General features: G+C 42.7%; 1 protein-coding gene across 8 annotated transcripts in view; it reads left to right on the top strand.

Moving 5' to 3' along the window:
- Positions 1-25371, top strand: part of LOC309844274 (nuclear body protein SP140-like protein) — a 73882-nt gene that overhangs the window by 48082 nt on the left and 429 nt on the right. For 5 of the 8 annotated variants that reach the window (XM_082690855.1, XM_082690859.1, XM_082690856.1 and 2 more), the window contains 4 exons: positions 18062-18218; positions 19126-19294; positions 21660-21743; positions 23090-23167. In XM_082690855.1, coding sequence (XP_082546981.1) covers positions 18063-18218; positions 19126-19294; positions 21660-21743; positions 23090-23167 — 487 coding nt within the window. In that variant the 5' untranslated portion in view covers position 18062. Of the gene's footprint in view, positions 1-8268; positions 8387-18061; positions 18219-19125; positions 19295-21659; positions 21744-23089; positions 23168-25371 lie in introns of those variants that run through there. The other 3 variants (XM_082690853.1, XM_082690858.1, XM_082690860.1) reach the window with 3 other exon arrangements.

Below are 25371 nucleotides of genomic sequence, written 5' to 3' on the forward strand. Positions count from 1 at the left end.
TGGCTGGGCTACAGGCAGAGAACTTGAGAATTCCCTGCACTCATTGTCCCCAGGAATGCCCCAACCAGTGGGCATGGGAGCAAGCACAGGGATGCTGCCTCTTTGCCCCTTGGGGGCGGGAGCTGAATGGCAGGGGACAGTTTCTCAGAGTTCCCCACCAGATGGAGCCCCAGATGTCCTTTCCCTTGGGACTGGGTCATTTGCTGGCGTCTCTCCCTCCCCCATCTCACCCTCTTTGTTACATTTGTGTCTGGGTCCATCTCACAAGCAAATCACCTGTCCCCAGGTCCTTGCCCCAGTTGGTAGCAGAGTCAAAACGCCACCTCTGTGTAGCTTAGGTTTTTGGCTGGGGCTCTTTAACAAAGAGATTTACAAAAAGAAAACAATTTATGGACCCCTGCAGCACACACTATGTGAGAAAAACCTCTATAAAAGGTAGCCCAAGGCTGTGGCTTAGAACCCTGTTTTATTAGCATCTTCAACCAAGAGTAAAAATCTGCAGAGAAATGATTGGTTGGAGGAAAGCAGTTTTAGGCCCCCAAGGGGGCTTGCTGTCAGAAGGGAAATACATGGAAGGCCACTGATAGGGTAAGGTTTGTTTGCAGATTCCTCTGGTGCTGATAAGTCCATATCCAGTACAAGGAGAATTCCCATCTGGTCGTTTAGGCCCAAAGTGGGAGGGGACAGAAAGCTTTTCCCGTTTGCAACATCTTAGTTGCTTTTGGCTTAAATATTATGTTAAAGAGGCATATTTGGGGCAACACAGGTGGTTTCTTTCACCTGCCTCTGGGGGACCCTGAACTAGCACAAGGCCATGGGTCTTGTGTGTAATAAGCGGATTTTAGAATGAGTCCAGAGCACATCACAGAAATCTGGGGAGGAGGCCCTTTAGAACAGTGCGATAACTTCGGCTTTTAGTCTGAGCAAGGTAAGAAACCTTTTAAGTAAACTGTGACAAAAAGTCACACCTTCAAGAATCATCCTAGTTCCAGGCAGAAATGTTAAGTAGACAATACTGGTTCAAATAAGCTCAGGTGGGAGAGCCGGCTGGGGGACAGGCTTTGAGAATCCTCAACTCTTAGATATTACCTGTCCAACATAGGTATGGACAGAAGCTGTGAGACTGGGTGAGATCTTGGAGAAATGAGCATAGTCAGGAAAGGCAAGAAGTCCAAGAACTGGACCCTGGGGCATGTCCTCATTTATGGGGACAAACCAGCAGGAGACTGGGGAAAAGCTGCAGAACCATTTCAATAAGATTCTCTCATCAGATTAAGAATTCAACAACATAAAGTTTGCTCCTGACCTTGACCAGAGCAAGGTCAAGTGACCTTTCTGGTCACTGGTGACTGAAGGGGTGAGACCCTTTCTGTGCTGGCTCAAGAGGGAAGGGAGGACAGCAAGTGGAGAGTGTGAAGAGCCACCTCTCTTTGGAGAATTTTGCTGGAAAGGCAAGACCAAAAATAGGGCAGTAGCTGGGGGGTGAGTAATGGGACAGAAAAGGGCATTTTTAGAATAGGAGTGAAACAGTCATGTTTTTATGCTGCTGGGAGGGACCCATCGTAGTGGGAGACCCAAGGATGTGGTAGGCAGAGGGTAGAATTGTTGGGTTGAGTATTTAAGAAGGAATGGGGTTTGCTGTGCAAGTAGGAGGTGTGCTTTAGCTAAGGACACCCATGAATTATTGGTGGTAACTTTATAGGCAACCTAATAGAATATTACGTATGAAAGTCCTATTGTAAACATGATAACACACCTCAAAAAGAAGCAAAAGGTATGTACCAGAGTTCCTTCCCCTAGGGGTGACTCCACCTATTGGGATGATTTTATACATACAAATTTATGTCACACCTCAAATGTTACCTCCTTAAAGAAGCCTTCCCGACCCCCACAGCCTGTCAGATCTCTCTGATTTTCTTTGTAGCCCTACTCACCGTCTGAAAATAGCTTGTTAATTAACTAATCGATCAACCAATCAATTAATTCTTTGATCTCCTCCTCCTCGAAATATATACTCTGCAAGGGTTATGAACTTGACTATTTAGTTTGCTGCTGTATTCCAAAAAATAGTGGCCGGCCAGTGGTGTACAGGTAGACCAACTCTCGGGAGGGGAAAAAAAAATCCAAACCCTCCAAAACAACAAGACCCTGATTTGTAACATTTGCTGATTCCTGTGTGTAAACATTCCTACCATGGGCACTTTCAAGCTACCAATATGGCATCAGTGAATAAGGAGTTGGAAAGGAAGGAGCACAGTTGGCTTTCATGAACTGGTACAAGCCAGCTGCACCATATTTGGCACAAAAGCAATGCTCAATCAATATTGGTTGAATGAAAGAATAAGTGACTTATCATTAGCTTGAGCCATTATTCCATTAAAGATATTCCCGGAAGGTTTATGTTTTTCCTGTTGCCTTTCAATCCTTTCCCTCTGCTCTTTTTCTTCTGACATTCTGTAGGTCTCCCACATTGCCTTGCTGAAAGCCTTCCATGACGCTACTCATACCAAATATTCACTGGGTGTTTGAGGCAGTGGAGGGGAGTCTGTCAGGTCCGGACTCTGGGGGCATCTTCCTATTTGTCTCTCTGCCCAGGGCTCCAGATTGCAGGCTTAGTGCCACATTGCTTTCCTTTCCTAGGATCTGCTTCTTTAGAAACTAAGTGCTTCCCTCCAACGCATCTCTTTTTGGGTCTACTCAACTGAAGCTTGGATACATAGCCCCAAACTCATTAATGTGTCTCCTTGCCCCAAAAGACATCTCTCTATTTGGCATCTTGGAGCATCTTCTAGTATCTTGGAGCATAGTGTTGCAGCAGGGAAAACCCTACAACTCTTCTTTTTTTGATGAGAGGGGTTAAATTTGATTTCCACCTCCCCACTCCTTCCCAACAATCTTACATGTCTCAGGAGACAAAAATGACTTTTGTGAAGTTATTTTCTTTTTCAATGCAAAAAAAAAAAAAGTCTTTTGTAACAAGAAAGAGTCTAAATGGGAAGAGAGACAATTGTAAAAGCTCTCCCTGGGGAATCTTATTGGAATGGTTCTGCAGCTTTGACTGCAGTGCCTGCTGGTGTGGATGGTTAATAAGACTGTCTTCAGTGTTACCCAAATGGTTCTCCAACTCAAGACTTCAGAAGGACAACCAAGGAATTATGGATATGAAAAGCCCAAAGATGAACTTTTGATTCCTCTTCTTAAATGAAAACTCACTTGAGCAGGGCTCTAAAATATCACCTTTCTGGTCTCACCAGGATTTCTTTTTGGTCATGTCCTGGTTTAGCTAATTCTGTTTGTGTGTTAAATGCAGATGCTATCCTGCCCTGTTCTGCCCTGTGCAGCTACTTCCTGGTACTTCAGCTTCTGAAACTGCAGCAGCTCCTAATGAAATCAAACTGTTTTCCAACTGTGATGAAGAGCGTTTCACACCAGTGCTCTCTGAAAAATGACCTGTTGCCCATTATTTATAAATTTGGGAATGATTGTTTTTTTCCTCTGTGCATGGTTCTCTGCCTCTCTTTAGCATTCTTTGCTAGCTGCCTTTGCATTTTCCTGTGTTGTTAATTGTTCACCTGGGCTGAGGTGGGAAAGGATTTATAAGTGTGTTACTTTCTTTGTGATGAGTTTTCATTATATAACAATATGAAGGCCATTCAATTTCCTGTGTGACTCTCTTAAGCCTCTTTCCTAAGGTTAGCAGAATTTCTGTTTTATCACTTTATAGCAAGCTATTAAAACACTTTGACAATTTTATGAGCTGATTAAACATTCTTCAACTTTTCATTTCTTCTCCAAACAACAATGGAAATAAAAATAGTGACAAAAAATACTTATTTATTGAGTACTTACCATAGGCCAAGAATTCTGCTTTTTTTTTTTTTTTGCATATTTTTTAACTTAATTCTCAGAAAAACCCTAGAATTATTCTTATTTTAATATAAGGAAACAAACGCAGAAAGGAATGTGCCCTAGGTCTCTGAAAGTAAATGACAGATCCGGAAATCAAATCCAGGCCTGGCTGATGCTGAAGTCCTTGCTGGTAACCTTCCCACTAAATTCTGAGATCTTCTCCTCAGGGCCTGTTGGAGCCAAATTATTCTCTGGGCTGGAGCACCAATAACAAGAGCCACACTCACCTCAGTAGTTATGAACTAACTCAAAGACTAAATCCTGCTCAAGAGATGGAGGTTGTCTACCTTTAGACCTCTTATGCTGTAACAACTTCTATCTCATTGATCAGTGTCTACTGAGATTGCTTCTTTAAAAATTATTTACATGGAGTGACCCCTGGATGGCTCAGTCAGTTAAGTGTCCGACTCTTGGTTTCAACTCAGGTCATGATCTCAGGGTTGTGAGATTGAGCCCCACGTTGGGCTCTATGCTCAGTGTAGAGTCTGCTTAAGACTCTCTCTCCCTTTTTTTCTGCCCCTCACCCCACTTGCTCTCTCTTTCTCTAAAATAAATAAATACATCTTTAAGGATATTATTTACATGGAAGCCAAAGAGATACCCAGCAATATAAAAGGTATTTATAGTCCTGCAGTAGATGGCCCAAGATGACTAATGTTAGAGAAATGCACTTGGGATTCACCACAATGACGATGATGGTGGTGGTGATAGTGGTGGTGATGGTGTTGTTATTGTTTGTGTTGTTAATGGGGGTGGTGGCTGTGGCTGTAGCAATGCTGTTATTGTGGATGTTGGTGTTGGTGGTGATGGTGGTGGTAGTACTGTTGTGGTTGTTGTTGGCAGTGGTGTCAGAGCCGTTGGTGGTGATGATGATGGTGGTGGTGGTGACAGTGTTGGTGTTAGTGGTGTTGGTGGTGGTGTTAGTGGTGGTGGTAGTGATGGTGTTGATGGTGGTGGTAGTATTGAAGGTGAAGGTGGTGATAATGGTATTGGTATTGTTGGTGAACACTCTTTTTCTAAAATCAGATTATATTCCAGCTACCTTCTCTGAGAACTTGGTAGAGATGCAGATTTTTGGCCCCAGCCCTGACCTGCTGAGCCAGAACCACTGTGGGTGGGACCCAGCAATCTGTCTTTTAAGAATCCCTCTAGGTAACTGTGAGGCTTGCTTGAGTTTAAAAACACTGGTGTAGACACTCATACAGCTCATCTTGTCCACTTGCTCTCCTCAGCAACCTCAACCACCCCTATGGTTTCAGTGACTTCCAAATGTCTGAAGCTGAGACCTGCTTTCTGAGTTCTCAATTCAATATATCTACCCACCCTGCTGGGGAGATATGCCATTTCTGCTTGGATATATCATCAGGACTTCAAATTCAGCAACTCAATAAACATTTGTGTTTCACCTTAAATGTCATTTTCTCATTGAACTATGTTTGTTTGGCCTGCTCACTTTGTCTTTGCATTTTATTAAAATTCCGTGTTTAAGCTGGGCCTCCTCTGCCATATCAGAGCTTGGCAAAGACAGGGATCAGATCTGTCTGGGGATGGCTTACTTGTGAACACAACCAATATGTAGGTATGTATTTATTTATCATTATTTTTTGAAAGAGTTTATTTATTTCTTTGAGAGAGAGATAGAGAGCATGAGGAGTGGGAAGAGAGAGAAGCAGGCTCCCCTCTGAACTGGGAACCCAATACAGGGCTTGATCCCAGGACCCTGGGATCATGACCTGAGCCAAAGGCAGATGCTTAGCCGACTAGCCACCCAGGCACCCCTATTTATTTTTATTTTAAAGAGACAGAGAAAGAGAGAGAGAGAGAGAGCTAGTGGAGGGAGGAGCAGAGAGAGGGGGAGAGAGAGAATCCTCAAGCAGATTCCCCACTGAGCACAGAGCTGAATGCCTTACTCGCTCCCAGGACTTTGAGATCATATCCTGAGCCCAAATCTAGAGTTGGACACACCAATGATGGAGTCACCCAGGCGCCCAGACACAGCCATGTGATTTGCTATGTGCTGTCTACAACTGCTTTTGTACTACAGTGACTGCGTATTTGCTGCAGAGAGCTTCTAAGTTTGTCAAGCTCAAAGTATGTACTATCTGGTCCTTGATAGACAAGTTTGCTCCAGGCCACCCCTCATGCATCTCTAGAAAGGCCAGCTGCAGATGCTCTGGTGCTATCCCACACTGAGCCCTCTGGGGTGCCAGCCTGACTCAGTGGGACCTTCGGGGCCCCACAACTGGCATAAACTTACTTGACACAAAGGCAATATCTAGGGGAAAACCACCATGGGCTCAGGATGTACAAACAAATTTGGCATTTATATTAACATAGAGGAAGGAAATGCTCATGGCCAGAGGCCGGGGCCGTCATGCCCCAGTTCCTTACCACGTCAAATGTACACATCCTAGTTCACACATTGTCAAGAAAAATGAAGAGATCGCGGTTTATTCTTTTACTGTAGTGCTGCCAGTGCAACTTTGGTTGAACTTTTATTGCCCCAGGTATTTTATAACTGCAAGAGATAGAGGTTAAGGAGCAGAGGACTTGTAATAACATACATGATTTTTATCAGAAAGTTTTGAAAATGAGTCTTGGCCAGAAAAATGCAAAATGAATTTTGTCTGGGAGAGGTACAACTGCTTCGTGTCTGGTAGAAAAGATGATCTCAGATAATGTCTTGTCCAGTGGCATAGTAACCAGTTTTGTACATATTAACAAATTCATTTCAGCATTCCTTTGACTTGACGGACATGAATCTCACTTCTTCCCAGTCTCCTTTGAACCAGTTTTAATATCTTCTGGGTCCCTCATTAATTAATGAATTGAATAAAACCATTGGTACGTGTTCATTTTATATTTGTATGAAGTTGTGTTTTTTTTTTTTTTAAATACTAACATGAATGCAACCTATTTGTTCCCCCCACCCCTCCACAACCCCCATGGATTGCTCTGAAGTTAACTGTCTGGGAAAAGCTTCATGCCACACACGTGAGGAAGGCAAGACCCAGGGGCACTTAGCAGGGGACAGGTTGATGGAACACTGTGGTTCAAGTTAACACTCTTTCAGAAGGCCATATGGAAAGAGTACCGATAAACATTTGAAAGAAGTGACTGTATTTGTGCAGTAAAACACTTAAAATTTTAAAAATGTCTTTAATATTTATGTTGGGGAGAAGCAGATAAAACATTTCTTAGTTACTCAGGATTTTAACTCTCAGGATTTGGGACATGAAGTTCTTTGGTTTATAGAGGCTGCTTTCCCTTCATAGGACAGGAGAAACAGGTCAGCTCCAGACATTGTTACACCAGCTCCAGGCACTTGCTTGTCCCTGGCAGCTTTTCTGGGTCTGGCGCTGTGACGCCATTTTGGTTGCGGTTATCAGTCGGAGAAGACCCACCCTCTTCTCTATAGGGGGCCCCTCACGAACATACGAAGTGTTTGGTTCTTCTTTCTACTGCATATTTCACAGAGAGAGCTCCCGCTGGCAAAGAGAGCCCTTGTTATGTCACCTGTGGTGTGGAGCCCCTTCTCCATGAGCAATGGTCAGAAGCTGTGCATTAACCCTTGTTAGAAAATACTTGGGATGCTACAGGGATGAAGGCCTGCTGATGGCGTCTACCTCAAACAATTATGTTTACCTTGATATACTCAGCCCTTTTTTTTCTCTGTTCATGTGACTGGTGAGATTCTACTTTCGGGAAGCACTCAGAGTGGAGAATCTGTAGGACAAGCCAGTGGAAGCCAACAGGCTCTGTGCTATGATGGAGGCTGTCCAGAGCAGCTTCCAGAAGCCATCTCACTGCTCTGAGACTTCAGATACCCTTTCACCCACTACACGAGTCCTTGGAAGGGGGCTCAACTTGAGAACATTTCAGCCTAAGGGGGATATCCAGAGGCCGGGGATATCTTGTCCTTGGGGAGCCCTAAACCCAATGAAGATTTCAAGAACCTAGGAAAACGGACAGCTCAGAAAGGGTGTGGGAAAGAGTCAAAGACACAGGGCTTCTCTTACAATTTGAACAAAGACTTCCCTGTCTAGGTCAGGAAAACCGTCTCATGCACCAATTCCTTACGTTATTCAACTCTTATCTGGAAGGACGCAATGGCACTTCTAACCATTGATATTGAGCTATTTGGTTAGAGGGTTGAGAAGAGAGTTCTGTTTTTCCAGGGTGGACAACAGGATGAGTTCAGAGGAAAAAAGTGCAAGATAGTGGCCAAGGGTACTTGCAATAGCAAGACTATGCCACGAGAGGGCAGTGTAGACTGTCTATAGAATCTGAGAGAGGAAAAAGGGTGCGGAAAGAAGAGGGGAGCTGGAATGCAAATTTAAAATTTAAAATTCACCCGCCGAATTTAGAATAACGCCTCCACAGTAGTTTCTTTGCTTTCATTCTGCTCTGTATCTCCTGATGAGAACCATCGCCCCAGAAGCCTGAAGCAGGTTCCTGAAGGACCCATTGGTATCAGGTCCCTAATTTGGGAGGTCTTGGGGTCAGGGAGTTAGGGAGAGGTGAGCTGGCTAGGGCAGCAGGTGGTGGAAGGTGGAGGAGGGTCTGGATCACCTTCCATTTCCATCAGCAGTGCTGCCGAGTTTCCGTCTCTCCACATCCTCACCAATACTTGTTATTGTCTGTGTGTGGGTTTTGTTTCTTTTAAAAATGTTTATTACAGCCATCCTTGTAGGTATGAAGTGGTATCTCAATGTGGTTTTGATTTACATTTTCATAATGATTAATGATGTTGAGCATCTTTTCAAGGCCTTGTTGATCATTTGTATATCGTCTTTGGAGAAATATTTACTTGTTTGTTCATGTTGCCTTGAGTTATTTGCAGTTTTTTGTTGTTGCTGTTGTTGTTAAGCTTCCGAAGTTCTTTATGTATTCTAAATATGGACTCCTTATCAGAGAATGATTTGCAGATGTTTTTTCCCATTCTATGCTTGTCTTTTCATTTTCTTTTTTATTATCTAGAAAGTATTTATTTTTTAATTACAGTTGACATACAATGCTATCTTAGTTTCAGGTGTACAACATAGTGATTTGACGTTTTTATAGATTATGAAGTGCTCACCATAGTAAGTGTAGTTCCCACCTGTCACTTTACAAAGTTATTATAATATTATTGTCTACATTCTCTATGCTGTACTTTTCATCCTCACAACTTAGTTATTTTATAACTGGAAGTTTTTACTTCTTAATCCTCTTCTCTTATTTTGCTCATCGCCTTCCCCACCCACTTCCTCTCTGGCGATCACCAACTTGTTTTCTGTATTTATGAATCTGTTTCTGTTTTGTTTGCTTGTTCCCTTGTTTTTGTAAAGTGTTCCAGCCACTGTGAAAAACAGCTTTTTTTTTTTTTTTTAGGTTCCACATATAAGTGAAATCATGTGGGACTCATCTTTCTCTGTCTGACTTATTTTATTCAATGTAATACCCTTTAGGTCTATTTATGTTGCTGAAAAAGCAAGATTTCTTTCTTTTTATGGCTGAGTAATATTCCATTGTATAAATTTCATTATGTGTGTGTACATTACATCTTTTTTATCTATTCATCTACTGATGGACACTTAGGTTGCTTGTATATTGTGGCTGCTGTAAATAATGCTTCAATGAACTTTAAAGGGTGCATATATCATCTTGAACTAGTGTTTTTGTTTTCTTCAGGTAAATACCTTAGAAGTGGAATTGCTGGATCCTATTGTATTTCTATTTTTAATTGAGAACTCTCTATATTGTTTTCCAGAGTGGCTGCACCAGTTTTCACTCCCACCAACAGTGCATGAGATTATCTTTTTCTCCACATCCTCTCCAACACTTATTTCTTATCTTTTTGATATTGACCATTCTAACAGGTGTGAGGTGATATCTCATTGTGGTTTTGATTTGCAGTTCCCTGATGAGCATCTTTTCATGTGTCTATTGACAGTCTATATGTCTTCTTTGGAAAAATGTCTATTCGGGTGCTTTGCCCATTTTTAAATTGGATTTTAAAAAATTTTTTAATTTTTGCTTTTGCTTTTGTGTTTGGTTTTGGTTTTGGTTTTGAGTTGTATGAGCTCTTTACATATTTTGTATATAAACCTCTTATTGGATATATCATTTGCAAATAACTTCCTCCATTCAGTAAGTTGTCTTTTCATTTTGTTGATGGTTTCTCTCACTGAGCTAAAGCTTTTTAGTTTGATGTAGTCCTGACTGTTTATTTTTGCTTTTGTTGCCTCTGTCTGAGGAGACAGATCCAAAAATAATAATTGCTAAGACTAATGTCCAGGAGTTTATTGCCTATGTTCTCTTTTGGCAGTTTTATGGTTTTAGGTCTTACATTTAGATTTTTAATCCATTTTTATTTTATTTTTGTATATGATGTAGGAAAGTAGTCCCACTTTTATTCTTTTACATGTATCTGTCTGTTTTTTTTCAACACCATTTATTTTCAATGATTGAGATTCAATGATTGAGATTTTTGATCTCAAAAGAGATTTTCTTTTCCCCATTGTATATTCTTACCTCCTTTACCATAGATTAACTGGCCTTCCGTGTGTGGCTTTATTTCTGGGATCTCTATTCTGTTCCATTGATCCATGTGTCTCTTCTTGTGCCCATATCATACTGTTTTGATTACTATAGCTTTGTAGGATAGTTTAAAATCTGGGAGTGTGGTATCTCTAGTTTTCTTCTTCTTTGTCAAGATTGCTTTTGCTCTTTGAGGTCTTTTGCATACGAATTTTGCATAAAATTTGCATGCAAATTTTAGGATTATTTGTTCTAGTTAGGTGAAAGATTTTGTTGGCGTTTTGATAGGGATTACAGTATCTGTAGATTACTTTGGGTAGAATGTACATTTTAATAATACTCTTTCTTCCAATCCATAAGCCTAACATATATTTCCATTTATTTATAACATCTTCAATTTCTTTCATCAATGTTTTAGAGTTTTCAGAGTATAGATCTTTCACCTCCTTGGTTAAATTTATTCCTAGTTATTTTATTCTTTTTGATGTAATTTTAAATGGAGTCATCTTGTTATTTTCTCCTTGTGTGTGTTATACTGAATAGAAACACAACAGATTTCTGTAGAGTAATTTTGTATCCTACAACTTTACTAAATTTATTAGTTCTAATAGTTTTTGATAGAGGCTCTAGGGGTTTTCCATATATAGTGTCATGTCATCTTGAAATAGTGAGACAGTTTTACTGCCTCTGTACCAATTTGAATGCCTTTTATTCCCTTTTCTTGTCTGATTGCTATGGCTAGGACTTCCTGTACTATGTTGAAAGTGGTGAGAGTGAGCATCCTTGTCTTGTTCCTGATCTTGGAGGAAAACCTTTTAGCTTTTTACTGTTGAGTATGATGTTAGCTGTGGGCTTTCCTTTTCACTTTCTTAAGCATATATTTTGATGCACAAAAGGTCTTAATTTTGATGAAGTCTAATTTATCTATTTTCTCTTGTTGTCTATGCTTTTGGTGTCATCTCCATGAAATAATTGCCAAATCCAGTGTTATGAAGACTTTCCCCAAAGTTTTCCTCTAAGAGTTTTGTAGTTTTGCCTTTTAGTTTTGGGTCTTTGATCTATTTAGAGTTAATTTTTGTATCCATTGTATCACATATGGATATCCAATTTTCCCAACATCTGTTGCTGAAAAGACTATCCTTTCCTCATTGAATGATCATGGTGCCCTTGTTGAAAATCAACTGACTGACCATATGTATAAGGGTTTATTTCTGGTATTTTATTTTCCTGATCCATATGTCCGTTCTTATGCCAGTGCCATACTGTTTCAATTACTGTAGCTTTGTACTGCATTTCAAAGTTGGAGAGTGTGAGTCTTCTGACTTAATTCTTTTTCTTTTTTTTTTTAAAAAGATTTTATTTATTCATCTGACAGAGATCACAAGTAGGCAGAGAAGCAGACAGAGAGAGAGGAGGAAGCAGGCTCCCTGCTGAGCAGGGAGCCCGAGGAGGGGCTCGATCCCAGGACCCTGGGATCATGACCTGAGCTGAAGGCAGAGGCTTTAACCCACTGAGCCACCCAGGCACCCCTGACTTAATTCTTTTTCAAGACTGTTTTAGCTATTCAGGATCCATTGCAATTCCATATAATTTTGAGAATCAGTTTCTCCATTTTTGTGAAAAGGCTTTCAGAATTTTTATAGAGATTTTGATGAACCAATAGACTTTGGGGGGTAGCATTGACATCACAAAATGTTAAGTCTTCCAATCCATGGGTGCCTGGGTGTGTCAGTGGGTTAAGTGTCCACCTTCAGCTCAGGTCATGATCCCAGGGTCCTGGGATGGAGCCCCACATTGGGCTTCCAATTCAGTGGGGAGTCGTTTTCTTCCTTCCACTGCCTACCACACCCCCTTCTTGTGCTCCCTCTCTCTGTCAGTCAAAAAAAATAATAAAATCTTAAAAAAGAAGTCTTCCAATCCATGAACATGGGATTTCTTTCCATTTATTTAGGACTTCATTAATTTCTTTCAGCAATGTTTGGTAGTTTCCAGCATACCATGGGAGCCTTTCACTTCCTCAGTTAGATTTATTTTGAAGTATTTACTTCTTTTGGATGATATGTAGATGGAATTACTTCCTTAGTATATATATTTTTAATTATTGGCATACAACTCTGGGCTGTGGATCAGCCTGAAGAGAAAGCTTAGGGTCTTTTCAGGTCTTTTCTGCATCTGTCCCTGGACATATGTGAAGTGGCTTTCTCTTTCTTTCTTCGTTCGTTTGTTCCTTCCTTCCTTCCTTCCTTCCTTCACACCCTCCTCCCCCCATCCCTCCCTCTCTTTCTTTCTTTTTATTGTTATTATTATTATTATCATAAACCTGGTTCCAACCCACACACACGTACACACAAAACCCAAAAACCATAAACTAATTTGTAGCCAAGCTAGCAATGTATTACTTGTGACAATTCCCTGATCCCAGGACCCCTGTCTTCACAGACTCTAGCAAAGACTTCTTCTAATCTGGGATGTGGGGAAGAGAGAAATCAAACTATTGAAGGAAGAAAAGTCACCTGTCAGTGTTGAGAGCCCATTACAGAACTTAATTTTAACTGGGCATAATTTCCTCTTGAAGGTTGATTGTGGCGCTATGTTACCCACATTCTGGGGGGAAATCTGCGTATCTGAATGGTTTCTTTTTTTCAGAAAGTGACATTTGTCTTCTTGCCAATTTTGTAAAATTTCAGTGATAGTATCCCCTGTTCCCAAGGCTCCTTGGGATTCCGCTTTTCCATGCAGAATCCACACCAGATATTTAAAACCTCTGGATTTCTATTTGCCCTCCGAACTCTGTGTTCTGGCACATGATGGTGGGTCAGTGTTGGACCTGTCTAGGGAGGCAGTTTCATTTGTTAATGAGGCTATTGTGGGGGACTTATGGGGATCCCATAATAAGGCCCTTTACATGTTATATTTCAAAGCCACTTAACAGAGAGAGGGAGAGAAGGATCCAGGTAGCTGGAGATCATAACATCAACTTTATTATGAATCAAAACTAGATTGGGAGATGTGTCACGGCAATGAGTTTCCTCATACTGGGCCCCATGATTAGGGACCTCACCGCAGCCAGGCAGGGCCTGCTGTCACAGCACCCACACCTAGAGGCCTAGAGGCCTCCTCTGTGTCCCCAGGATGGCTCCAGAGAGACAGGCAGGAAGAGACCACACCTCATAGTCCATGCGTCTTATCCAGAAACATCTAAGAGCTTACCTCTCATGGGATGGAAGAGAGAGCAGTGAGGGACCAGGAATGTTGTGCTGACCAATGTCCCTCTCCTGGGAGGAGACACTGGGAACTGGGAGTGAATGTTCCCCACTTCCACATTTTTTAGGCTCCTTTTTGCTCTTTGCTTCCAATTCTCGTCCACAAGAGGAAGCCCAGACTTTCTGCAGCTCCAGTGGCCTCTGCCCCTACTGCCTCTCCCTGCCTTGAATTCTGCAGGCCCAGGGAGCCTCGTGCTCTGGGTAATAAAACCTCTGTCTCAGCTCAGACTCATCCCTCAATAGGGATGCTTTTGGTGAAGCTGACAAAGGTGGTTACCTCTGTGGTCTAGTAAGGATCAAGATACTTGCTGTCCCAAATCTTCCTCTGCTTCTGAGTGGTCCAAGCTTTGGAAAATCAGAGCTGTCCCTGTGGGAGCAGAAATGTCACATGTCATGAAAAGGCCTCTTTTACACACTTCCTTCAAGTTTCACCTGGATCTTTCAAAGCTCTAGCTGCTTTGAGGTTCTGGGCTTGTCTTCTCTATGTGGGTCTGATGCCGTTTCTGAGAGCAGAGCACTTCACTTCCTGACCACCAGGCCAAAACCTTTTTATTAAAAAGATTTCTTTTTATTTCATAAGCATTTTTTCTTTTTAAAGGTGAGGTTACGTTCTGTTACAAGTTAACAAATACCTTGAATTAAATTGACTTAGAAATGAGAAGATACTTGTAGTGGTGAATCTAGCAGTAGGATATGGGTTTCACATTTGATCAATTCAGTGGGCCAGGGATGCCATCAGTCATTTGGGTACTTTTCATCTTTCTGGTCTGATGCCTCAGCACCAGCTCCAACCCCCAGTTGTTGGTTCCTCCTGTGGTTGTAAGATGGCTGCCAGCAGTAGCTGGGTGACATCCTGCCTTGTTCAGAGCCACGTGGAGCAAAAGACTGGCTGGTTTTATACAGTACCACTAGGCAAACTTCTAGCAACTGACTGGTCCATGCTGACTTCGTCCTGACCATCCGTGAACCCGTGACTGGAAAAGTAGAGGAATGGATTACTACCACTGGTGTGGACAGGTGGTCTGCGGAAGAGGAGTTTTGGGGAGCAGATCTGAATGTCTTCTTTCTTTGAGCTGAGTACTCCCAACATAGATCTGTCAATCCTCTCAGCATGTAGGTTTGTGTGAATTCTACTGAGAGTTCATCTACCTCAACCAAGAATCATATACCTCTCCCATAGCTTATGAACCCTCATTCTTTTTTATCTGTCTGCTAATAAATCCGCCGCATCTCTGGGACTGAAGCAACAGTCAGTGTTCTGCAGTTCAACACCATAGTCCACCTTCTTCCCCTGGGGGCATGTGGTTCCATCCACGGAGGAGGGAAGATGGGGCTTCAGCAAAGCTTCACCTTTACTCTTTGTATCTGGCTGGAGTTCCAAAGGAGATAAAGGTTAAATAGATGTGGAGACAGTTAATAACTGACTGTTCACCCATTTCTGGCTCAACTAGCCTGAAGACCAAAGAAGTGTGATGTTTCTCAATGTGGGGTCTATAGACCACCATATCAGAGCCACAGTCCCACGACAACTCTCAGATCCTGGTTTTATGTAATGTTCCCCCTTTTAAAATTTTCATTCCCACTTACATTTAACTTCTACTTATATATTTTAAGTATTTTAAAAACACTTTAGGGCTCCTGGGTGCCTTAGTCATTTAAATGTCTGCCTTCAGCTCAGGTCATGATCCTGGGGTCCTGGGATTGAGCCCCACACTGGGCTTCCTGCTCAGTGGGGTCTGTGTCTCCCCTCTGCCCCTCACCCTGCTGGAGCTCATTCTCTCTCTCTCAAATAAATAAATAAATAAATTTTTAAAAGAAAAAGTCATTTAAAAAGTACACTTTAAATTGTTGAGTGATGGTAGAGTGTAAATGGAAAAAATCTTTGTGCCTATATTGCTTTGTCTTAATTACTGTAATTTTATAGCAAGTTGAAATTGTTAATCTTTTTCAAGATTATCATGACTAAGCTTGCCCTTTGGCATTTCCATTTATATTTTAAAATCAGTTGGTCAATCTCCACAAAAATCTTACTTGAAACCAACATTTTATTGAGCTCTCTCTCCTCCTTGGAAATCCGTGCCAGCAGATTTTCTCCTTGATGTGAACATCACAGACAGGGAGGTTATGACCAGCATTCCACTTGTTGCCCTCCCTATAACCGGTGCATGAGAGGAAGGCTCCTTCTCTGGAACAGGCCACCACAGAGTGGGCTCAGGTCAGGAGCAGAGCAGGCCCAGTCAGGTTTTGTTGGAGCAGCTAACCAGTAACAGCCCCAGAGGTATCAAGAGTTCATTCTCTTACCAAAAAACAAGAAATAACTAGTATGACCCCTCACTGGTGTCCCTCAGTAGTGACACTCAGAGTTCAAATATGAGAAGAGGATCAGAAAACAGTTAAAAAGGCAATGAAACTAATAGGCCTCCTCTAGGGTGGTGACTGGGGGAGGAGCTAGCCCTGTCCTGTCCCCCTCCCTTGGCCCTAGCTGACCTGCTACACAGTTACTGCAGGAGGTGGAACCCCCAGCCAAGCCACAGCACCAGTGCTAGCTCCAGGGGTAGCACCAACTCTCACTGTGGTTGGGGATACCCTGTCCCTGAGGTTCAGAAGCTCCAGAACCTCATGTTCTCCCTGGGGTTGGAGAGCATCCATAAAACTTCTAAAGACATCCCTCAGGTCTGTCTGGTTGTGGGTGAAGGCCAAGCTATGCATGGCCATCATGGGGAGCTCAGCAATGGGAGATAGCATCAATTTCAATTCCATCTCATCCCTTTGAAGTTCAGCTACAGAGCCAAGTTGCTGGGTTATCACTATGAAAGGAGGGTTTTTGATTGATATAGTCCTTGAGATTGATCATTCTGAGACCTCCCCAGGTTCTAGGACATGTTCATACAGAGAAGCATCCCAAAAGAGCCCCCCCCCTCCCAAGAGCAGTCTTCCTTGAGACATTTCTTTTCTTGCATTGGTGTTGCCTGCATTGATGGGTGGCAGTGTTCAGAGCACTGGAACCAGGAGGCTTACTATCCATCTCTACTTACGTTTTACTGAAGTTACATTGGATCTGTAGGTGAACTGGGGAGAATTTACATTTTAACACTATTTAGTCTTCAAATCCATAAACGTGGTATACCTTTGCATTTATTTTGGCTTTCTTTAAATTCTCTCAGGGAGTGTTTTGTGATTTTTCAGTGTAGTGTTCTTGCACATCTTTTGTTGGCTTTGTCTTTATTATTGTTGGTTTTTGATGCTTTTAGAAATGAGACTGTTTTCTATTTGTGCTCCAAATTATTTGCTGCAAGTATCTAGAAATAGAATTTATTTTTGCATATTGATCTTCAGTCCAATTACCTTGTTCAATTATGAATGAATTCCAAAATTTGTCCATAATTTCTTTTAGATTTTCTAAGCACACAATCAATTATAAATAATAGTGGTTCTATTTCTTCCCTATTAGGTTTACTTTTAAAAAATTGGTTTTCTTACCTTATTGCATTGGCTAAAATTTCCAGTTAATGTTAAATAGAAATGGTGATAGTGCACATTTTCTCTTATTCTCAAACTGAGTGGGAAAGTACTTAATATTTTACCTTTCAGTATGATGTTAAATGTTGGTTTTCAGCTTTTTGGTGTTTTGTGTGTGTATGTGTGTGTGTGTACCCTTTATTAGATTAAGAAAATTACTTTTTTCTTTAGTTTTCTGAGCGTTTAAAAAAAATGAAAAGATGTTGAATTTTATCAAGTACTTTTTCTGGGTCTATTGAAATTACTATATGGTTTTCTCCTTCAATTTGTCAATGTGATGGTACACATTCCTTAAATTTTAAATGTTAAAGAATTCTTGCATTTTCACACTAAACCCTGGCTAGTCATGATGTATATTATCCTTTTTTATCTATTACTGGAATTGATTTGCTAACGGTCTGTAGGAACATATTTTTCCTTCTGTGTCTATAAGAGATAGTGACCTGTGCTTTTATTTTTGTAGTGTCCCTGTCAAGTTTTTTTGTATCAAGTTATGCTGTCTTACACTAGCAAGTTGGACCATGTTCCTGTTTTCTTTACTCCCTGACAGAATCTGTGTAAGATAGGTAATAGCTTTCCTTAAATGTATGTTTTAAATAATTCACAAGGGAAGTGTCTGGGCCTAGACCTTTCTGTTTGCTTGCTTCTCCCCACCCCCCATTTTATAGAACTTTGTTTATTTTTATTTTATTTTATTTTTTATTGTGTTATGTTAGTCACCATAAAATACATCATTAGTTTTTGTTTGTTTGTGTTTTGTTTTGGCTTTGGTTTGTTTGGTTTTGTTGGGTGGGAAGGGCATCTTGCCATCTTGATGTTCATTCCGTCATTGTATTTTTTTTCCTTAGGATGTTTTCAATAGTTAAGAACAAGGAGATTTCCCATGAGACTCTTTTGCATCTCTTCAAGCAAAATAAGGTGGAGATAGCAAACGCAATAACAAAGCCATTTCCTTTCCTTGAAAGCCTCAGAGACCGCTCCTTTATCACGGAAAAAATCTATAAAGTACGTTAAGTCTATTATATCACCCATGATAACCCACCCCACCCTAATTGTTGTGGCAACCTGGATTCGAAATTTAGTGTATCATTAACTAGTTGATGGCCTTTTCATACTTTTCACGGAAAGACCTTTTTGAGTGAGTTAATCCTCTAAAAGTTTGGGGCTGACAGAACAGGCAGTCCTTGCTAACGAGGCTTCTGTTCTGATTGAAGCTCCTGTCTCCTGTGGGATGTGTTGCAGTGAGGTGGATGGGAACCGTGATATGGCTGAATGGAAATTGATAGCTTTTCATACAAAACCTATAGCAATTTATACAAAATGACAAAATTAAATAAAATTAAAATAATTAAGAGAATTGGGACAGTATTCCATTATAAAATCCACTACATCAAATGAAACCCCCAGGGATTTTGTGCTATTATAAATAAATCAGTTTGTTCTTCTTTGTTGTTGTGTCCTTTAAGGTATGTTTTGTAAGGTGTTCTGGAGTCTTGGTATTCAGGTGAATTTGATCAGTGGGTCCTCCTGGGGAAGTAGAGGAGGAGCCATCCCTGTACCCTGTGACTGTGCTCCTTACAGCCTCAGCAGGACCGTCTCCTCCTTCCCAAAACCCTTGCCGGACTCCTCACACCTGGAGGGTGGGCGATGGTTGTTGAGTAGCCAGCAGAATTGCTCTAAGGTCCACTCGTGAAACAACCTACGCAGGATGAAAGTTCAAAAGTCAAGAAGAAGGGTTCATTTGTTATTTTAAGCAGGTGATAAAATATTTAAGAAGTTCTAAAATACTATATGAAAAATAGTAGTCTATCTCCATGGGGAAAGTGGAATGAATGTTCTGTGCAATCACTTCCCAGTGATTAACTTTGAAACTATTTCATATTCTTTTCCTATTGTACTTTTTTAAAGAAAGGATTCTCAAGAAGCCCATAAAAACTTGGTTCCTGTACAGAGAGTGGTGTATGAAGTTCTCCACTGCCTCGAGAAGACCTTTGATAGGTCACTTCTACAAGTCCTGTTCAGCAGGGTTCATCTGAAGGAGTATCCTGATTTAATTCATGTTCATAGAATCTTCGAAAATGGTAATTGATATCCTCCCTTCCCTTTCAGGGTCCATGTCTACTTGTCATTCATTCATTCACTCATTTGCTGGTTTAATAAGTATTCATGAAATGTTTACTCTGTCCCAGGACCAGTGCTTGTCAGTGTGAATGAGTCACCGTTAATAATTACAAACATGTTCTCTGGTCTCATCATCAAAATCATCAGTCATGATTACTCTGTTGGGTCTCTTGTAGGTTTAATTACAGCCCTTTTTCTTCTTCTGGGAATGTGCGATTTATTCTGTGTCATAGGTGCCTGATAAAGAGGAAATGTTCCTGGACAAGTTGTGACATTTTTCTAAGATGACCAGACTGTCACCGATTCCCACAGAAAACCTTATTTGAGGCCGTCTGACAAAAAGTTAGCTTCCCAGACAGAGAATTAAAAGGTCAAAAGAGCCCACCCTGCCAGAAGGAGGGCCAGTGTGTAGACAGGTGTGGGAATAAGGAAGGCTGATTCTGACAGGACTGTTACAGGCAGATTGTGCATTTCAGACACCTTAACCGAGGAATTGGAATTTTATTTTCATAAAAATAGGGAAGTCACACCAATCCTTAAGCAAGGGATAAAGTCAAAAGAAGCAAAAATAAAGTAGGGAGTGTATTACTTTGTGAAAATAGTACACTGATTAAAATAAGAACAATATAATTTCTTTTCTTTTTAAATATTTATTTATTTTAGAGAGAGAAAGACAGAGTATGCAGTGGGGAGGAGCAGAGGCAGGGAGAAACTCAAGGAGACTCTGTGCTGAGTGAGGAGCCCACTGCGGGGCTTGATCCTGTCACCCCGAGATCACCCTGAGTGGAAACCCAGAGTGGGATGCTCAACCCATTGTGCCATCCAGGCATCCCTGAGCAATATAATTTCTATACCAATACCCAAGTAAGAGAAAGGAATAGAGAAAATCAAATATCTGCACACAAATTTCAAGTGAATGATTTTTAAAAGCTTTATTGAGATAAATTTTTATACCTTAGGTCAATATTATATTTGTAACCAGAATGTCCTGGGCCATGGGAACAGAGAGAATGGTGGATACCTGTACTGCCCACATCTCAGGGGCTCTGATTCTTTTCATGGACTGCAGGGACCCCCCACCCTTTTCCAGGTTCAGTGTGCACATCACCTGTTTTAGGTTCTGGGGCTCCCTGAGCTGGGGTGCCCTTCACCTACACTTGTTGCCACCCACCTGCCCCTGGGAGATGGCAGCAGTTGCCTCCCACACATTGTTGTCCACAGGAGCTGTGCATCAGCGACCCAAAGCCCAGAATCTGAGGGCTGTGGCCTGGGGTGCAGCACCCTCTCCTGCTGCTCAGTCCCACCTTCATCCCATGCTCAGAGCCCCCTGAGCCCCCAGGGGACCGCCTACACACACGCAGACCCGCTTCACCTTTCCCTTTGTTCTCCTCAAATCTTCCACCTGGTTTTGCCAGGGTGTGAGGCCAGGTCCTGAGATGACAAAGCATCTGTGGCTCCCACTGTTCCGTGCAACTCACGCCTGCAGGTCCTGCCCCAGGAGGAGCTCCTACCATGGGCCCTGGAGCAGCAGGTTCCCTGACTCTGTGGGGTCCCCTCCTCCCTGAACTCCCCACAGACATCCCCCCAACCTCCCTCCAGGCTTCCTAGTTTATTTTCTTCCTCCTATGTGTGCTGGGTCACCTACAGGCAGGGGTGCTGGCTGGTGTCCCTCCCTCCCCTGACTGGTGATCTCCCCAGCCTTGGGCAGGCCCATGGGGAGCTCCTCCAGTGCAGCTATCTGTGCTCCCTGGTCAGAGCTGCAGAGTGTCCATCCTCTTTTCCTGGCGTCTGAGCCCCTGGGAGGTCTGTCTTGTTCCTCCAGGAGTCCTCTGCTTTGTGTCTTTGGGAAGCGCTCACCCTCCCTGCCCCAACCCTCCTCTTGTCTAGCAGCATCTTCAGAGCAGCTGGACTTTCTCCATGGGTATGGATCTGAGAGCCTAGCTCTTCTCCCAAAGAATTCCCTCTGTTCCTTGTACGATTCACAGAGACATTCCACTTAACAGAATTTATACTGAGATAAGTTTTCACTTCTCTCTGGCCATCTTGCTGGGTGATTAGTTACTGTTTATAACTTTTCCACTGCTCCATAATCCTAAAACCCGACAGGCTCATAGCCTGTAAGATTTGCGTGAGTGTGTTTTTCTCTTCGATGTGGCAGGAAAAGGAACAAATGACACCAAGTTAGGAGCCGCTGTGATGAACTGACCCAGGGTCCAGAAGTCCCCACCAAGTACCTGGATTCTTGGGTGGTCCAGATTGTGATTATGAGGTGGTGTCCTTGCTTATTTGCTTGCAACCACTAATTATTTTTTTTTCTCTGTTCAGTACGTGAAGAAAAATATTTTCCCCAGAAAAATGATAATGAAGAGAGACAAAACCTCCCCCACACTGGGCCAAGCTCTGAACAAGGTAATTATGATAGAATACAAACTTTGTTTCCTGGTTACAAAGAGGCCAGAACTCAGGAAGGGCAACTGTGATGTTAGAGAGGGAATCCAGAGGGACATGGAGCAGATGGACGTGCGTGACTTTGTATCAATTCCAAAATGACATAACTCTACTTGAATCTAAGACAAAAGGTGGCAACGACAGAATTTCTGCCCAATAACCTGGAAGGTGGAGTAAGAATCTAAATGTGAATTTTGAGTTTCCAGCGGTGACCTTCAGTGTGAAGCTCTTAATAAGGGCTAAGAACTCCAGGCCCAGGGTCAGCATCAAAGAGGGGACTTTTGATGATGGCAGAAGGGACTGATTTCAATGTTTTCAAGAGTCTAGATATTCAAGGAGAAAACTAATCACACAGAGACAAAAAAGAGGAGGTGGTAGAAAGATGGAAGGGAGGGTGTGGGTACTTTGAGTGAGAGAAGGGAAATGAAAGACAAGGAAGAAAAGGTTAGAAGACACACTAGAAATAGCTGTATTATTAACATCTCACTGGTTGAACATTTGAGGGGGGCAGTTGTAGGTTTAGTGCTCAAACTGCCATTGGAGGTTAGCATTGCTTATGAGCCCATTTTGCAGATAAGGAAACTGAAATCTGGAGACGGCATGTGTGTGGTTGGCCTGGGGTCAGATGAGTAATTATGTGTGTGTGTCTTAATGGAGGTAAAATTCATGTAACATAAAATTAACCACTTTAAACTGTTTAGTGATATTTAGTGATATACACAACATTGGGCAACTATCCCCCATCTACTTTCAAAATATATCAGTCGCCTCAAAAGGCAACCCCATTTCACTCCCTATTCCCCTTCTCCCACAGCCAGGAGCCACTGGTATAACTAAAAGGTGTATCTTTTCATTTTTGTGTGTTGAGTGGAGGAAATCAAAAGTTGGAGAGAACAACAATGGAGCCTGACGTGGAAGATGGGAAGATGTAGAGGAAGAAAAGCTGGGCAAGAAGGTGGGGGCAGGAGAGTGGCTGGAGGGAAGAGAGATGGAAACACAAGGTCATGGAAGGCAAAGGAATCCGGGATGCAGAAATATTTTCCTCAATTAGAAGCAGCAGTGCCTGGAACTTGGATCCTAGTGGAAAATGGCAGGAGAGAGAAAGGGAATGAGGTCTAATATGATGGAAGGAGGCAGGGAAGGGCTTGGTTGCATTTTGGGTGGAGTCTTGGAGCAGGAGGAGTATTTCTGCCCCAGGAGCAGCTCACCCTTGTCTCCAATCTCAGAGCTCAGTGTCTATAAACTACTCCTCAGTTTGTTCCCTGGTCACTGACTCTGGTCTTTCCTTTCCTTTCCTCTCTCTTTAGCACTGGATAAATCCACAGATTTAAGAATAAAAGAGAGGAAGTCAGAGACGGTGTGTACCCCGCTGAATGATGGGCAAGGTAACTATGACTGAATCCCATGTTTTAAATGAACAGTTCCCTGGGTAGCTCATTATGTGGAAGGAAGAGAGTCCATAGACTTGAGCTCTGCCTCTAGCTCCTCTCCAAGGTGTGGGAGAGGCATGCAAGCGGGGTGAGACCAGCAGGGCCTAGGGGATGAAATTTAAAGAGAACCCAAAGATAGGTGCCTCCTTAAATTAAGATCCTTAGGCCTCTTGCCTGTCACACCCTAGCCCTGTCCTGGAGGCAAGAGAGAAAGAGGAGCAGAAGTCTTTAGTAGAGGACGAGGATAGACAGGTAGATGGACTGGACCATCCAGTGGGAGTTACAGGGCAAGCATGGTTTTTCCTAAATGGACATGAGATAGAAAATTCTCCCATTTGGTGGAGGTTTTGACAGGGAGATAGTTTTATCCTACTCTACAGAAGTTGTCACAGGAACATGGAAATAATATGCATGATGGTCAGATTGGCCAGTAAGTGGGATCCCTGAGAACACCCTAGAGATAGAGTTGGGGAAGGGGCCCTGCGCATGGGTCAAAGCCCAGTGAGAGACCTGGAGTGATGAAGGATGCGACCTTTGAGATGAGGGCAACACACAAGAAAAGGACCGGGAGCCTAGAGGCAGGCAGAGGGTCCAGGTAAGCCTGAGAGAAACAGAGACAGAAAGAAGACAATTTACACCAGGGATAGTGACAAAGATCATATGGAGAGAGAAACATAAGGGACAAAGCAAATGCTGGTAAAAAAGAAGGTAGGGGAGGGGCAAAATGAAACCGTGAAGACAGTGTTCAGTGGGAGTGAATGGAATTTTGCTAGAGGTCAGTGTAGAATAGAGGAGACATGGTGGGATATTTAGCATCAGGGGGAGTCAACACGCAGAAGCTTCTGCCGCAGGGGGTCGTCCCCACCAATAGTGAATTTTCACAACCTTGAATCCTGGATGTATGTGTTGGCAAGCATTACATTACTGATGTATTTGTATGGAAGGTTCTACAGAAACAGTCCTAAGAAGTGTGTTTATGTAGACATGTAGTAAGCCACCCTTGAAAAGGACACAAGAATAAACACAAAATTCAGCCAAGATAATTTCCAGCGAGTGAATGAGAATAGCAGGTTAAGAGAAAATAGCAACAATAAGAAGGTAGATTTCGGGGTGAAAAGGAAAACCCTGGAGAGATGGGAAGAGAAGGATACAGAGGTCCTGACACAGAGCAAAGCAGGAGCGGAGCAGGCGAGAGGCAACATGGGGGAGGCAACCCTCTCAGGTAGGATCAGGAGAGAGGGGAACAGGAGATAGGTGAGGGTTCTTTCTGGATCATTATGTATTTCAGGGGCAGAGATCGTCAGATAAGAACATCTAGTACAATCTTGTGCTGGGGGTCTGGTGCATATACAGAAGACAATTGTGTCTTATCACCTCAAAATTAACCAAGAAGGCCAGCCAGCAGGGACAGCATATGTCCAACCACCTGAAATCATTAGTAAAGCTGGCCAAGGAAGTCTGATGTGATGACACTGTGTGTCCCAGCGAAGGTGTCAGGAGGCAGCCCAGGGAGGACAGGATGGATGCAGGAGAGGGAGACCCTGGTGCTCAGTGAAGGAACTCTTGCCTAACAGAGGAGAGCTGGGAGGGAAGTGGAAAAGTACTGAAAAGGGGACGCTAAAGAGATGGGTAGAGCAACATGGAAAGAGGAGCTGAAGGTACAAAAGGTGCATCAGGTCAGAAGAGTCAGAGACAGAGAGTGCTGAAAAGAATGTGCTAAGCTGAGAGGAGAAGGAGGACATAGGAAACCAGAAAGAGAAGCAGAGGCAGAGAAATAGAGGGGGAGAGAGAGCTGCAAGGGGAAGAAGAGAGGGAGTGGTCAGCAAATGGGGAGCACTGCGTCCAGTGAGCATGCCTGGAACACCATTAACCTGTAGGCCCCTGGGTCCCGTGAGAATATGGCACCATCTGGCACAGGGACATTCCTGCCTTGAATGGAGCCCATCAGGCATGTCTTTCCTGATGTCCCCTCAAGATGGGGTTTCCTGGGGCGCCTGGGTGGCTCAGTGGGTTAAAGCCTCTGCCTTTGGCTCAGGTCCCAGGGTGCTGGAATCAAGTCCCACTTGGGGCTCTCTGCTCAAGGGGGTGTCTGCTCCCCCCCCCTTCACCGCCTGCCTCTCTGCCTACTGGTGGTCTCTCTGTCAAATAAATAAATAAAA

The sequence above is a fragment of the Mustela nivalis genome (assembly GCF_964662115.1).
Source record: "Mustela nivalis genome assembly, chromosome: 11".
Classification (NCBI taxonomy): Eukaryota; Metazoa; Chordata; class Mammalia; order Carnivora; family Mustelidae; genus Mustela; species Mustela nivalis.